This window comes from Phaethon aethereus, assembly GCF_964289735.1.
Source record: "Phaethon aethereus genome assembly, chromosome: 4".
NCBI classification, from domain to species: Eukaryota; Metazoa; Chordata; class Aves; order Phaethontiformes; family Phaethontidae; genus Phaethon; species Phaethon aethereus.
The window spans coordinates 15,973,583-15,987,544 of NC_138578.1; the positions used below are offsets into that span (position 1 = coordinate 15,973,583).

General features: G+C 44.0%; 1 protein-coding gene across 1 annotated transcript in view; it reads right to left on the reverse strand.

The window, feature by feature from the left end:
* Positions 1–6,296: 6,296 nt before the first annotated feature.
* Positions 6,297–13,962, reverse strand: part of ZNF827 (zinc finger protein 827) — a gene marked incomplete at both ends in the record, with an annotated part of 103,678 nt that continues 96,012 nt past the window's right edge. The window contains 4 exons of the mRNA XM_081999258.1: positions 6,297–7,104; positions 9,966–10,143; positions 10,236–10,427; positions 13,421–13,587. Of these exons, the coding sequence (XP_081855384.1) occupies positions 6,297–7,104; positions 9,966–10,143; positions 10,236–10,427; positions 13,421–13,587 (1,345 nt within the window). The remainder of the gene's footprint in view (positions 7,105–9,965; positions 10,144–10,235; positions 10,428–13,420; positions 13,588–13,962) is intronic.

Below are 13,962 nucleotides of genomic sequence, written 5' to 3' on the forward strand. Positions count from 1 at the left end.
CTGCAGAGAAATGCCAGTGTCGCTTTGTGCTCTTCTGCTGTACAGTTGTTGGGTTTTCTTTTGGGGTGGGTGGGTTTTTTTTCTTTTGTTTTAACCTGATGAAACATTTCCAGTCGGTGTGTGTCCCCTCACCCCCGCTACTGCTCAGCTCCAGCTCCAAATTATCTTTTTTCTTTTTTCCTTTTCTTTTTTAAAAAGGTGGGTACTTTGGTCAAAGACAGCTGTTGTGCACGTGTGGAAGCACAGCAGCTGCATTTCTGATGTATTGCCTGGTGTCTAGCAACTGGCTGGCTTCCTGGCATGCAGAGCATTATGTTCCCAAGAGCTACGCAACAAGCCCACAAGCCAAGTAAAACTCTGGTCTTTGGTTCAGATGCAACCTGTTAACTCAGCCTACATTTGCCAAGGCACGTGTGACGTCTGAGCCATTCTGGCTGGCCGGAGGCCAGCCGCGCCGGACCCCAGCCGGTGCGCGCTCCTGGGGAAACAACCTCCCACCAGGACTTTTAGGCCCAGATTTTTTAAAAGCAGCTGGTAGATTTGTTTGGTCAAGATGAGTCGCCTTGAAGGCGCTCACCTTTCAGGGGGGCATTGAACTCGTGGCACTAAACCCACCCCCACCCCTTTTCCAGGGGCTCCAGCTGGGCACCCGGGCCTCAGCTGCCCCGCGTCCAAGGTTAGCTGTCACTTCTGGAATTTTTAGCTGCTTCACTGGTAGTCTCTAAAACTTTGATGCAAAAGAAAAGATGATGCCTCTTCCCTTGCAGGCCACTCGAGTGCCTCTGCCCTGAGAAGATGACGAGCCGCTTACTGCAGCTCCACAGACGCTGTAGAGGTCAGAAGACCTGCGGGTAGGAGTGACTGCACTGGTGCTTTATTAGCTCTCAGAAAATATATAGCCGGGAAGAGGCTGTGCGGGCTCCTGCACGGTTTGCCTGAGTTCTCACCCCTCGGGCAAGAGGCTAGATTGCTTTTACAGCCAGTACTTAACCTTGCTGCCGAGACTCGTCAACAAGGAGCCCAATTAGCAGCAGATATGATGGTGGATGATATAATGCACGTCTGTTTGTTAGGATCACAACTAATATATTTTTAACACAGCGTGCATTTTAAAACATGGCTCTGCATAAATGATGCCATCCCCCGCAAAAGAATCCCCCTCTACAGTCAAGTGTTTGTTAGACAGAATTTTAGGGGGTTTTTTGGTCTGTCTCTTAAGCCTTGTTCTGCTGGGCTCATGATGACTATGGCAGGTGTAGGATTATAAGAAATAATTCTGCTGGAAAAGATGTCTGGTTTTGGGTTTTTTTGGCATATTGAAATATATGTAGATGCAGAATGAAAACAGGACAGTTCTTGCTGTCCTGAGAGGGTCAGTACACAACTTGAGATGTTTTCTATCACCCCACCAAGTATATAGGTGTATGTACAGTTTTTGGTAAAGCTAGAGAGGCCGACGGCAAGAGGACGGATGATGTTCTGGTTGAGATTGGGCCGGAGCTTTTAAACAGAGGGGGCCAGTAAGACTCAAGGGCTGGAGCAAGACTACACGAGCAGCACTTACTTAACTGCTAGCTGACTACTTACTTACGCAGGTGGGGTCAGTCCATCCTCTGCTCAGCCCCCTCCTCCAGACATGGAGTCACTGTCAGATTGCACGGAGGCTGCCGCTTCAGGGATAGCAGTGTCCCCTCTCCTCTGCCAGCCGAGGTGCTCTTTGACTCGCTCCGTGCACCTTCTCTGCTGGTTTTAAATGAACATTTGAACCTACATCTTCAACCATTGTCTCAATTAAATGAAAGGTTATAATAATTTGCAATAGAACTGTAACAATTTTCACAGGCAGATGGTTTTAAAACCATCGAGATATAATCAGGGCTTAGGAGATCACTCTCAACACCTACCTTTCAAAATTACACCGGAGAATTTCCGTGATCACCTTTTAATTGCTAGGATAACTATTCACGTCTAACGCTAAGCCCCTGCATACAGTATTGCTTTATATTACAGACATAGTGCGAGAGGAGAGAAAGACCGCGTCTTCTGGAACATGACTTACTAGCCTAATGTCAAGGCTGGAGCTGCCTTCCCTTCACCTCAGTCATCACCAGCGAGAGGAGCAGCTGTGGATTCAACGCACAAGCTGTCAACAGCAGCATGTACTCTAACAAGGTACTGTTAATGAGTTGATTAGACCTAAGTGAGGGCAGAAGGCAGGCCACATGTATTTAACGTTAAGATTAATTTAGCAGAGGATAATTTTTATCTAATGAATACCCAGATTTTTTTGTTTCCTTGGTTGGTGTTTAAATACTCTAACTTGCTTTTAGGATGTTCAGTATCTTTTCTTGTTCAGTGGAGTCAGTAGTATCTTCGCTTCTTGGAAATTTGTCTACTCTTAGGGTTTCCTTCTTTAGCATCCTCTGTGCATTTTAATTATTTCATTAATCTTCAGTGGAAAAAAAAAAAAGCTTTTTTTCTAAAATGCTGACCAAATGTGTGCATGATATTTTTACAATTAAAAAAAAAAATACATTTCCACTACCAACTTCTAATGTTCCTTGTTCGCCGCGTAGCTCCTCTTTAAGGGAAGAGTTCTCCTGACTTCATTTTCATTTCAAGCAAGGCCAGGTTTGCCAAACTACCGCTGGGGGATCTGATTTTGAACTGCAGGGCTGAGGAGGGTAGGGCCAGAGAGCTCCACATCCTCACGGCTGAGCCGACTCCTCACGAGAGGCAGCATCCCTCTTGCAGCATTGACCGGGCAGTTGGTACAAGCCGAGAGCCCACAGGGAGAAAAGTCCTACAGCCATCTGCTGTATTTCTTCATCAGGAGTAATAACCAGAGCTCTCCTTTTCAGTTTCAACTACTGAAAGGTAACATCTTACCTTTTTTCTTCCTATCTTCTTGTCTTGTAGGAGAATCCTTTCCCCCTCCCTCCAAATTAAGCCTAAATCTAAGATAAAAAAAAGAGAGGAAGGAAAACCAAAAAGAAACAAGAATATAGCCAACCTTTTTAATTAGAGTATATTGTACTTCCAAACTGGATACACTAGAAATTGGCAATGCAACATAAGATGCAAAGGAATATACCAGTTACTGTCAAAATGACCCTGTACAGCCTCATAATGCAAAAAGCTTTATACAATACAAATTTTTATTAATGTACATAAACCTTGACAGAATGATATTTGAACATAATACAAGTAAAAAAAAAAAAAAAAAGACAGAAGAAAGAAAAAAGTGCTGAGAACTTTAACTGAATTACCAAATGGAAAAACACGCTAGCTTTCGTTAAAGAATGCATAGTGAAAACCAGTATGAAACTACCTTTATGGTGGGGGGGAATTTATCAGAACTGTTGGTCATTAGTTGGTAGGGGGAACCTCTGGAGAACATTTCTTTCTTTAGCCTTGAACTGCAAACCAATTATTTTAGTATGCATGATAAATACTGTATTTTTTTCTTAAAAAAATAAAAACCTCCTAACTCACTTTTCCCTTCCTAGAGAAAACGTCTATAACTTGCCAGAAAGAATTAATTTATCCTTTCCAAAGTGCTGAACACATTTCCCAGGTACATTAAACATTACTATGTCAGATACCGGTACAGTGGAACATTGTCGAACACGTGGCGTTCGCAAGCTGGCAGCTCGTGCTTGGAAGTTCCAGCCCTGTTTAAACTGCCGTTTGGTTCATATAAAATGTCCTACTAATATTCCTACTTTTTCCTCCTAGGCAGCTGTATTTTACCTGCCCGTTTGAAAAAAATCAGCTTTTTGATTTGGAAGCGTTTGCTCTTCTATGGTGGGGTCAGAGATAGACGCATTGAGCGTATTTTAAAGAACTGGTATAGTTTCTGAATGCAGGTTGCATCTCTCTTGCTGTTGAGATACTCAATTTGTTATGCTTTGAGTATTTACTAACACAGCATTTTCTGCTTTGTCTGAACTCCCGGAGTTCTGGTGGAGTAAAGCACGGCAAACAGGGCCCTGAGTTAGTGAGGTTGTTTACAAAGGTTTGTACCCACTTTGGAACAGATGGCTTTTCTTTACTGCGTACAGCCGGAACTGCCACATGCTCGTTAGAACCAAAACTGTCTGCTGGAATGTAAACAAAACGGTGGGACTTCTCTGTCCTTTAATTAATAGTTCCAAGTGATAACCTGCTACTGTTTTGGGTATTTCCCCCTTGTAAATAGCTTCCAGTATGTTAACAGGAGTGCACAGATTGGGATGTCCTCACCGAGCAGGAAGAGTTTGGTCATGACAGCGGAGAATGTTTGGCCATCTCAGTGCAAAACAAACGTAGGAATCTTGCAAATAGGTTAAAGGATGCAAGCTTTGCATCAAAGAAGTATTTCTACACAAACTTCGTGTAAGAACAAATGAAAGCTGAGTTATGTTTCTAGTTGTGCATATGGCTTAGAGCCCTTGTGGACCAGAAATGCCTTCCTGAACTGGGGCGTTGCTTTAGTGCTGCCACGAACAAGGGGTTGGCTCCAACTGGCCTCTCGGATCCCCCCATCCCACAGCAACCTGCTGAAGAAGCTCCTTCAGGACAGCACGAGGAGGGGGGTGGAGAGCATGTCAGATGTGACTCAGGGCACCTCCTACAGCGGCTTGCCCAAGGGACAGACTCTGACAAAAGCTAGGGCAGGCATCTCTGATACCTGGTGAAAGACAGCAAGATCCGAATCCACGAGACACCATGGAAAACAATAATCCAGTAAGCAAGCGTTCCTGTAAGTCACATGATCGTTTGGAAATGTTTCTTATTTCACGATTCCAATTTTAATGCAGGGTATTTTTAATCCTGGTCTTTCTTCCTGGGTATTAAGTCAGTTAGTTGTCTAAGAAACACAAATCAATTAACAGTCAGTTACCTTCTCTTAAATTAAGATCACTCTTGGCATTTTGAGATTAACCAAGGTTATACAACCAATCCGCATTTGCTACTCCCTGCAATAAAGTGCTACATGTCATTTTAATGACCGCAAGTAGGAGCGTTAAATAAGTATAAAGTTAGCTACCTAGCAGTGTATGCTCTATCTGCCATTACCAAAAAGGAATAAAGTATTACTAATAACACGGAGGGTATCGACAGGACTGTAGAATTTGCAAGTACAATTGAAATACTGAGGGTATAAAAGAGAACTGTATGGTTCAAACAGCATCTTTTTGTAGCTTTATATTTCAAAGAAGTTACTGGTACCTTTTCAAATAAACAGTCTTCTTACCTTCAGCCCACAGATTTTTTTTTAAATTTTTTTTTTTGCAAGTGAGAAACAAACTAGTGCAAGACTAAAGCACTGTGCAAAACTGCCTTTTTTTTTTAGTCTGAGTATTTATACCCAGAATTTATCCATACCCTTTTTTTAATCCCCTTGTTGGATTTTTTTTTTCCACCATAGAATTCTAGTTATACAAGTTGTTCCTGCAAACTAAAAGGTAACCACTGCATAATACAGTATATATATATATATATATATATAAAATATTTATATGCCCTTTTAAATCAAAAGATGTATGCTATGGCCCAGAGGCAGGTGTGTGTTCACCTGCTTAACAGTTAAGAACTGGGCCTGCTGTGTGGGTGTGTAGATTGCGCAGGTGTGTGTGTACATACACACACTTTTCATTGTCACACTCTCATCCTGCAGTGCTGAAAGCAACTTTTTTTTCCTCATCAGTTCTACCCCAAATCCTCAGACCTTGACAACTGAGTACAAGGCATCAAACAACTACAGGAAGCTGCAAACAGCACTGAAAAAATACACCAATCCACCCCGAACCAAGCGTTCCTCCTTCCACAACTCTGCAGTTCAGGGGGAGACGGAGGGAAGGGTGGGAGCAACTGTGTGAAAAGGGGAAAAGAATCATAATTAAATAAGCCAATACAAGGGACGTTGAAAAGCAATGTCATGGCACGCTACAGGCAGACTCTCTTTCACGCACCTGCACAAAGCCCAAAAATAAAATGCATCAATATGTAATCTTACAAGTGCTGATTGCCATTAAGGACACGCTTTTTCAGCTTAACAAGACAAAATAGTTTCTTAGATAAGAGTACTGGGAACATGCCTCTGAAGGTAGAAGTATGCAGTAGGTCACCTCTTGAAGATTTAATAAAGCAGCTTTCATGTCAATGCAATAAGGATACACACAGAGCCATTTTCTAAACCTTACTAATGATATAGTACAAGTGTTCGTTACCTCTTCGGTCTACGTTTTGCAGCAATGTATATATACCTGCTGGGTTTGTCGGGGTATTTTTGGTACAGAATGGAACTGCCCTCAGACAGTTTCTGCCCTTTCTGTTAGTCCAAGGTAGGCAAGGAAGGAGTGTTTAGGTGAAGAGGCACCTCCCGGTGCAGTCTGAGGTCTGGGTGGATGGAATGTGAGATCGTAGTGGTTTTTGGGGAAGAACATTGTTAAAGGAATAAGGTGGGCAAACTCTGAGTTCCAGTATTTATCAAAGCAGAGGGAAGCGCCATTGATGGCCAAGGCTTTCACTGCCAAGTTTGGCTCTGCCCCGCTGCCGTGGGCAGCTGACATAGCCACTGTTTGCAGAGCCTGGGAGGCAGACATGACTGAGAGGGGTGACAGGAGGTTTCTGGAGCTGTTCACTGGTAGGAGTGGACTGGCTTCCTTGGAGGTTGAATACTGGCCCTTCTTCTCCTCTTCGGAGCAGTCCCCGTTCTGGTGCTTCTTCACGTGGCGGCTGAAGACAAAAGGGTGGGTAGTCTTGAACAGGCACTCGTCACAGCTGAAAGTCTGGCGTGGAGCATGCTTCAGTTTCTTGTGCAAGTTGAGATTGTCTTTGCGTTTGCAGCTGTAGCTGCACTGGTCACAGTGAAAAGGGCGCTCACCGGTGTGGACACGTACGTGTTCAATCAGCTTGTTGGCGGTCTTGGACAGGTAGCCACACTGGTCGCACTTGTAATGGTTGCCAAGGCGGTGTTCTCGGATGTGCATCTCCAGCTCCAGCTGATTTGCTTTCACTGTCTGGCAGATCCGACACTTGTACTCCATCTTGTAGTGAGTCTTCAGGTGGCACTCCATCGCTGCGGGGCGGTTAGTGGAGTAGATGCAGAATGGGCACCTGGCAACACAGCAAGCAAAGGCAGGGACAGAGAAAAGAGAAGTCACTCAGCTTGAAGACCTGCGTTCCTGGTTTAAGCTTGTCACTCGACCCCTCTCTGCGCTACTAAAGAAGAGAAAAAGGCACTTAGGTTCTCCCTGTAAAGCCTCTTTCAAATACTTGCTTCACCTTCACATGTCTCTACCTAGAGGAGGTTTGCCCATTTAATGGCAGTAGAGCTCATGCGTTCCTAGGAAAACACTGATTTGCTCAGAAGCAGCATCCCCTTTAATCTTCGGGCTTACCTTGGTGGGGAAGATTCTGCAAAGCAGGCCGGGTACTGCAGAGTGGGTGACTGATTCACAGGTACTCTGTGTAACGACATTCCTAGTGTTTGCACGAAGTCACTTGGGCCATGTTTTCCATTAAGAAGTGGTTTAAAGTGAGTGTTTACAGATGAGTATGAAAGCAGCTGTTTAAGTAAAGATGGAATAAACTTGTAATACCACACGTACAGCAAAAGCTTAGGAAATTCCTTTTCTGTGACCTGGAACAATAAGCTGGGTGTCCTGCTAGGAACAGCAGAGGGCCAGTCGGTTAGGATGATTTGTAGGGATTCCCATTTCTGGAAGATGAGCTAGCCATGCTCAAAGGGGGTGTGTATTTGGCAGCGTTTGCCACGGCAGGAATCGTGCCTGTGTGGGAACAGGATGTGGGCTCCGCTAGCTCCCAGCAGCAAGCGTCCGGACCGGGGTGGATGTGGCAAAGGGCCTCACCCCTGGTTCCTGGACCAGGAAGGGCCGAGAAGGCTGGAGGAGGGAATCTTGAAAGCGTGGAAGGAAGCCTGAGCTGAACATGCTTGGACACCATCAAACCCAGCACACCCCCGCGTTTGCTTTACGTAGCTGAGAGGAAGCTGGTGAGGACAGCTACCTGCCAGGGACGTCTCTGTATTAAGCAAAGCACACCCCCTTCCAGACCTAACCGGTGAGCTGAAAGAGCAGGCCTAGATAAAAAGGTACCACTAAAGCAGCTGGCTACTGTCTTATGGACATCTCCGCCTGCCGCTGATCTGCGTTCACTGTTTAGCAGCTCTGCCACCTTTAGCTCTTAGATGTTCTAGCATCTCCGATCATTTCTTAGCAGAGATCTTCTCTCTCTGTGTTTTCCCTTGCTACAACTGGTAGCACATACAGGTTTAATATTAATCTACCTGCTAATCGAGACACTTTTGAGCAGAGTGAGTAATACAGGAGGACAAATGGATACTAAAACATCCAGGCACTTTTCCTGATGCACATCAAGTACTCTGATCCAGAGAGGGAGCCTAGCATTGAGGCCGCTAACCTGATTAGCTCTATTGCAACAGAGGTCTCAGCTGTCTATGCACACATACCTCTCTTGGGCTGGGTGCTCTCTGGATCAGAATCTCAGATTTTGACTTGGAGCTGGAGGAATCATGTTTTTTTCTCTTCCCCCACAGCCAACAGGAGACTGAAAAATACAATTTACTTAGATCTCTTCAGGCTCTTCTGGATGCCTTAAAAAAAATAAATCAGAGCTTTTTCTTAGGTGCAGCTTTCAAGGTACCTAATTATTACTTGAGTTGGGCAGGAATAACTTATGTAGACTGAGAAGCTCATTCTGTCAGGAAGGACTGAGTCATAGGTCATGGTTTTTCTTTGGTAAATAGAACAAATTCTGTGCAGCTTAAACCCAAAGTGCATTAGACAACTGGTCTGGACGTCCAAGACAGCCATCCTGTCGTTCTGGCACCCTACTTGTTTCTCAATCTGGTCGCCTTCCCAGATTCAGTCATCGCCTCTCAAGTGACCACAGATCCCAGTTCGTGGAACTACTGAGCTGGAGACCAGATGCTGCCTGGCAAACAGAACCAGCTTTCAAAAACTGCAGCGCAAACTGATAGGAGCTATTCGTGGTAACGTTAAACGTGGTGCGCTCGTCACGTGACACTTAGAGCGCCCTGAAACCATCAGTTTGCTTAGCAAGAGCAACAGAAGCAGGGAGTCCTGCACTGAACCCTAGCTGGGCTCGAAGCGGTTCCAGCCTCTTTTCCTGCAGCAGCTGGAACAAACGGAGACCAGGGACATGCATCTTGCATAACGTCACGCTGCCCGCCCACGGAGAGCAAGCATATGGCCCCAGCAGTCACTCCTTCCCTCAGGGGTCCAACTTGGACATAAGGGCACACTCAGTCACTAGAAACACTGCTCTGCACCAACAGACCTGAAAGGACACCACCTTAGCCAAAGCCAAAAGGCTTTTTTCATAAAGGAGCATATTATTCGTTACATGTTAATTTATACAACAGTGATCATTCTGGGGCATGCAAACCAAAGCAGAAAGCATCAAAGTTATTAACTCTTGGAGAGGACTGACTTTGCATTAGTCGACAAAGGTTATAACCTTTAAGGTTAGAAGTCCATGCCTAGTTGCAGAGACCGTACAGGGTTTAGTTTCTTTGAGCCAGGTGCAGAACAGAGCCTGTGCTGCGTGCTCTCCTTTGCTCTGATGCCTTGAAAAACCCGCTCTTAGTTTGCCAGCACCTCTGTGTAGTGCTGCCTCGTTCTCTGTAGGGTCCATCGCACACTGTCTCCTATTTGACTTGAAGAGGGAAAGGACCATAGTTTCTTACAGCTCTAAGACCAGTGGATACTGCACCTGCTGCTAGGTTACCGATCTGCCATAACGATGCAAGCCTACACTAAAGGGCTGGGCTTGGGTCATCTAAATAAAAGGAAGCCCCAAATCTGGGTTATCAGACATTTAACTAACCCTTTCTAATTGACCTCCTTCTGTCCTATCCCCATAGTATTAGAGGTGCTTAACACAGTAAAAGTTTGTGTACTTGCTTTCCTTACTTGAGCCCACCGGTGGGGACAGTGTGGCATTTCTTGTGCTCCAGTAATTGTTCAGGTGTCTTCATGAACTTGTGGCACACGTCACACTCGAACATCCGTGTGATCAGGTGGATTTGCAGGTGGCGCTCAAACATATTTTTTGTTTTGCAGACGAAGTTACAGAAAACACATTCGAAGCCTGAAAAATAAAACAGGAAAATGTATTCTTACGTTGCGGCCACATCGACTGCACAGAAGGTGACAGTTTGTATTCGTTTAACAGTGTTTTACCTTTCTCTGACTTCTCTTCCGTGTTCACTGAGGTCTGACTACCAGGCACTACAGAAATGACGAGCAGGTTGTTTGAACCCTTGTTTTTTGGGGTTATGTCTGCATCTTCTTTACTGTTGGCAGAGTCGCTGAGTGCTGACAGCGAAGATGAAGATGGACTGTTAGATTCACTAGGTGTCTTCCTCTCTTCAGCTGAAAAACAGGAATAAAGAGCCATAACTAGTACAGCAGGTTAGATGGAATCTCAATGATCCTATTTTAAATTTCAGGAAAAATATTTTATTTAAAGTTAATTTTAACATGTTTATAAACAAGTCTGAAGTTAATTGATCTGTTAAGAAATCGTAGTCGTACCTCCTTCCTCTTTATTAGCATTTACGACAGTACATCTCTCAGTTTGTCCTAGAATTGAGTCTGTCTGTAACGGTAGTGGGAAGGAAGCATGCAACTCTACCTCATTACCAGGCTGAAAAAATCCCAAGAAAATGCTTTGATTAGCTCAGAGTTCAAAAATAATGAAGAACTTGTCACTTAGAAAGGAATCGGAGCTTCTGCAGGTTTGGGGTGCCAAAACCAGAAGTGCCTACCGGTCCAAGCTGAACTTCCCTCACCTTTCCGCTTATGTGGGTCCAATGGATAAATGTGGGAGGAAGGGCAAAGGAAGACACTCTCACTCATTGTCCTGAGGAGCATCCTCAGTAACGACTGTAAGATATATAAGCATGGTCTCAAAATTTATCTGTTCTTATTGAAGACCATTAAATTAAAAAAAAATTATTTAACTGAATCTAAAGCTGAAGCCCATCAGAGTTTCCTTATGTGTGCAATAAATGTACAAAGTTCAAATCCCAAACCCTAGCACACCCTAGAAATGAACAAGAGTCGAGAGTTCTCATATGAGAACTGCCATGAGCCAACAAGGCAAGGACAGGCAAATTATTACCTCCCACCAATGTCTTGGTTTAATCAGAGCTGTGTTAAAAAGAGACTTTACTAAAACTTTGTATTTTCTATGCGATAAAAGTCCCCCGATCAAGGCCTCTGCAAACACCGGTACCTATGTGCCTAGCTTTAAACTGATGAGCGGCACTTTTAAGCAAGATAAAAACGTAGGAATGCACTAATGAAATCTGATGACCTGAGCTGTCAATAGGGAGGATGACTGGGATATCATATAGAAAGAGTCACTGACCTGGGGGACCAGAGTAATAGAAATGGAATGAAATTTAATAGTACAGAGTACAAGGTTATGACCTGAAGGGCCAGTAACAAGAATTTTTGCTGCAAATGAGGAATGTTAAGTTGGAAACAGTCAAGGAAAACAAAAGAAGAATTTGAGCAGAACATGGGATGAATATGAGCAATCAGCATGGGGGAGCCTTCAAGGAAGGTAGATATGATCACAGAATGTTATTGTGTGAGCCATTCCCAGTAGCTGCTGCTGCTTTACGCTGCCACCACTACTAACTTCATTTCACTGTGTACAGCTGTGATGACATATGTCAAGAGCAGGGGTTCTAACAAGAACATATGCAGTAAGGGATTGGTACAGTGAGAAGACTGTGTTTCATATAAGAAAAGGCTCTGTACATATAGAGGAGAGAGCTTTGTTCTCCGTAAATATACCGAGGGAATAAATACTGGGGAAGGAGGGGAAAAAAGGTGGAGGGAGCAAGAGGTGGACTGCTGTTTCAGATAGAGGACAGTTCTGGCACAAGAACGACATATGTTTGTTCTGATTATCAGTAAGACACACGCTGGAAATTTTAAAAAGATCCCTAATCTTTAATGCAGGAAAATCTGCAGCTGCAGTAGAAGTAGTTGGTTTAAAACAGTTATACTTGTTTGAAGACATATGCCAACATCCTTACAAACTGGCCTTTTATGACTTGGTAACATCACAGGATCAGGGACTGGAGTCAAGTGACCCAGAAAATCCATTCTATTTTTTACTCTCTGTATTTGCCATATGTGTAAGCATTTGGTTGAATCACCAGCTGAATGGCTCAGTTTGACAGGGTGAAGGAAGAACAAGGGGGTAGGGGGTGTCTTTCTTTAGAAGACAAGCAGCAGCTCCAATCTTTTAACCACAATAGGAAGATACAGTAGAGCTCCGACGCAAGCTTTTCATGTGGCTATGGGTAGCGTTTCTCATTTGTCTTGAGTTCCTAGATATGCAGCGGAATTAGATGCAAACACCTCAGATAGCACGGAGTAGTGCCGAGAGCTACGCTGGCATAAAACCCCCTGAGAGCTTCCCAGTAGTTTGTGTTTCTGTAGTTTCGTTTAACTTACGTCTCTGTGAGCACAAACAACAGCAATCTTCTCTCCCTTCTCCTTCTCCACCCCTCCCTTCTCTCCCTTCTCCTCCCTGTTTTCCCAGTTTAATTCCTGGTAGGATAGGAAAAGCAATTTAGCAATGAAAAAACAGTGCTGGATGCAGTTCAGGTTCCGTATTGTCAACACAACTGTTAGTAGTTAGTGGCAGCAAAATGCTTCTGCCTCGTGTTATACGAGAAATTAATTAAAAGGATTCTAATTTTCTTCTCCTTAAATTATGCCAGGCTTCATCAGTTGGACTAAGCATATGGAGCTTGTTTGAAAACTGCTATTGCTCTTATCTTTGGCTGTTAAGTGAACAGGACCAGGGAGAGAACACGTTCTGTTATTTAATATAAAGTTACATTTATGGTATTGCTGAATCACAGTGTAAACTAAACATCCGTGTGAAATTCCAAACTGATAGACTGCGGAGGCAAACATACTGAAGAGTGAAGCTCAACATATTGGGTATTTCAAACTTACAGCCAGGTAATTAATTTGAGCACAATTAGCGCTCAAAGTCACCTTATCATCAGTGAAGTCAAACCAGGATTTTGATGAAATAGTAAACCAGTCCGAAAAACAAAGTATGCTGACTTCAACAGGGGAGAGGATTTGGGGGATAAGAGGAATAGGATGAAGGAGGGCTAAGTAGTCCTTCATTTATTTCGCTAAGCTTGAAAATTGATCTGCACTACCAGATTATTTGCCTGGCTGGAGTCCAATTCACTTCAACTTTGCAAGATCAGGCCTTAATTAGCAAGCGTTTCAGTGAAAGTGGAGTGCTAATGGGAAGTGTGAAGGTTGCACCTAAAAAGCAAGGAAGAGAGAGATCACTGCAGCTGGGAGAGAGGGATCATCACCTGTGTGCTTGCTGTTGACATGAGCCTTCATATCTGCCTCTTCCATAGTGACAAAATCGCATGCTGTGCAGCAAATGGAGAACATCCACTGCTCTTTATCCACATGGAGGGACATATGACTGACAAACTGGACATTCATCTCCGTCTCAAACCCACACACATGACAGCTGCGGGCAGAAGGGAATTCAAGAGTAAGAAACATAAAAAACCCCCAACCCACAAACAGAAGCATACTGCCTTTCCCTGAATTTGCAGGAAAAAACCTCACTGCACAGGCTTCTTCTCTTCTTTGCTGTTGAATGTTCACCGCAAAATTCTTTTGTCTGCTGAACTGCCTTTGAACTGATGGCCATGCCAACGTGATTAAGGGCAGGCGCAATGCAACAATCCTGTACATGCTATAATGACGCTAAATAATCATAAAGTTAATTAAAAACTACAGATTCCAGATGCTGCGCATCACCTAGCTGATTCCTTTGGGCAATAAGAGGCATTGCAGCTTTGCCAAGATGTTTAGTATGGCTGATACACTGACAAACGGA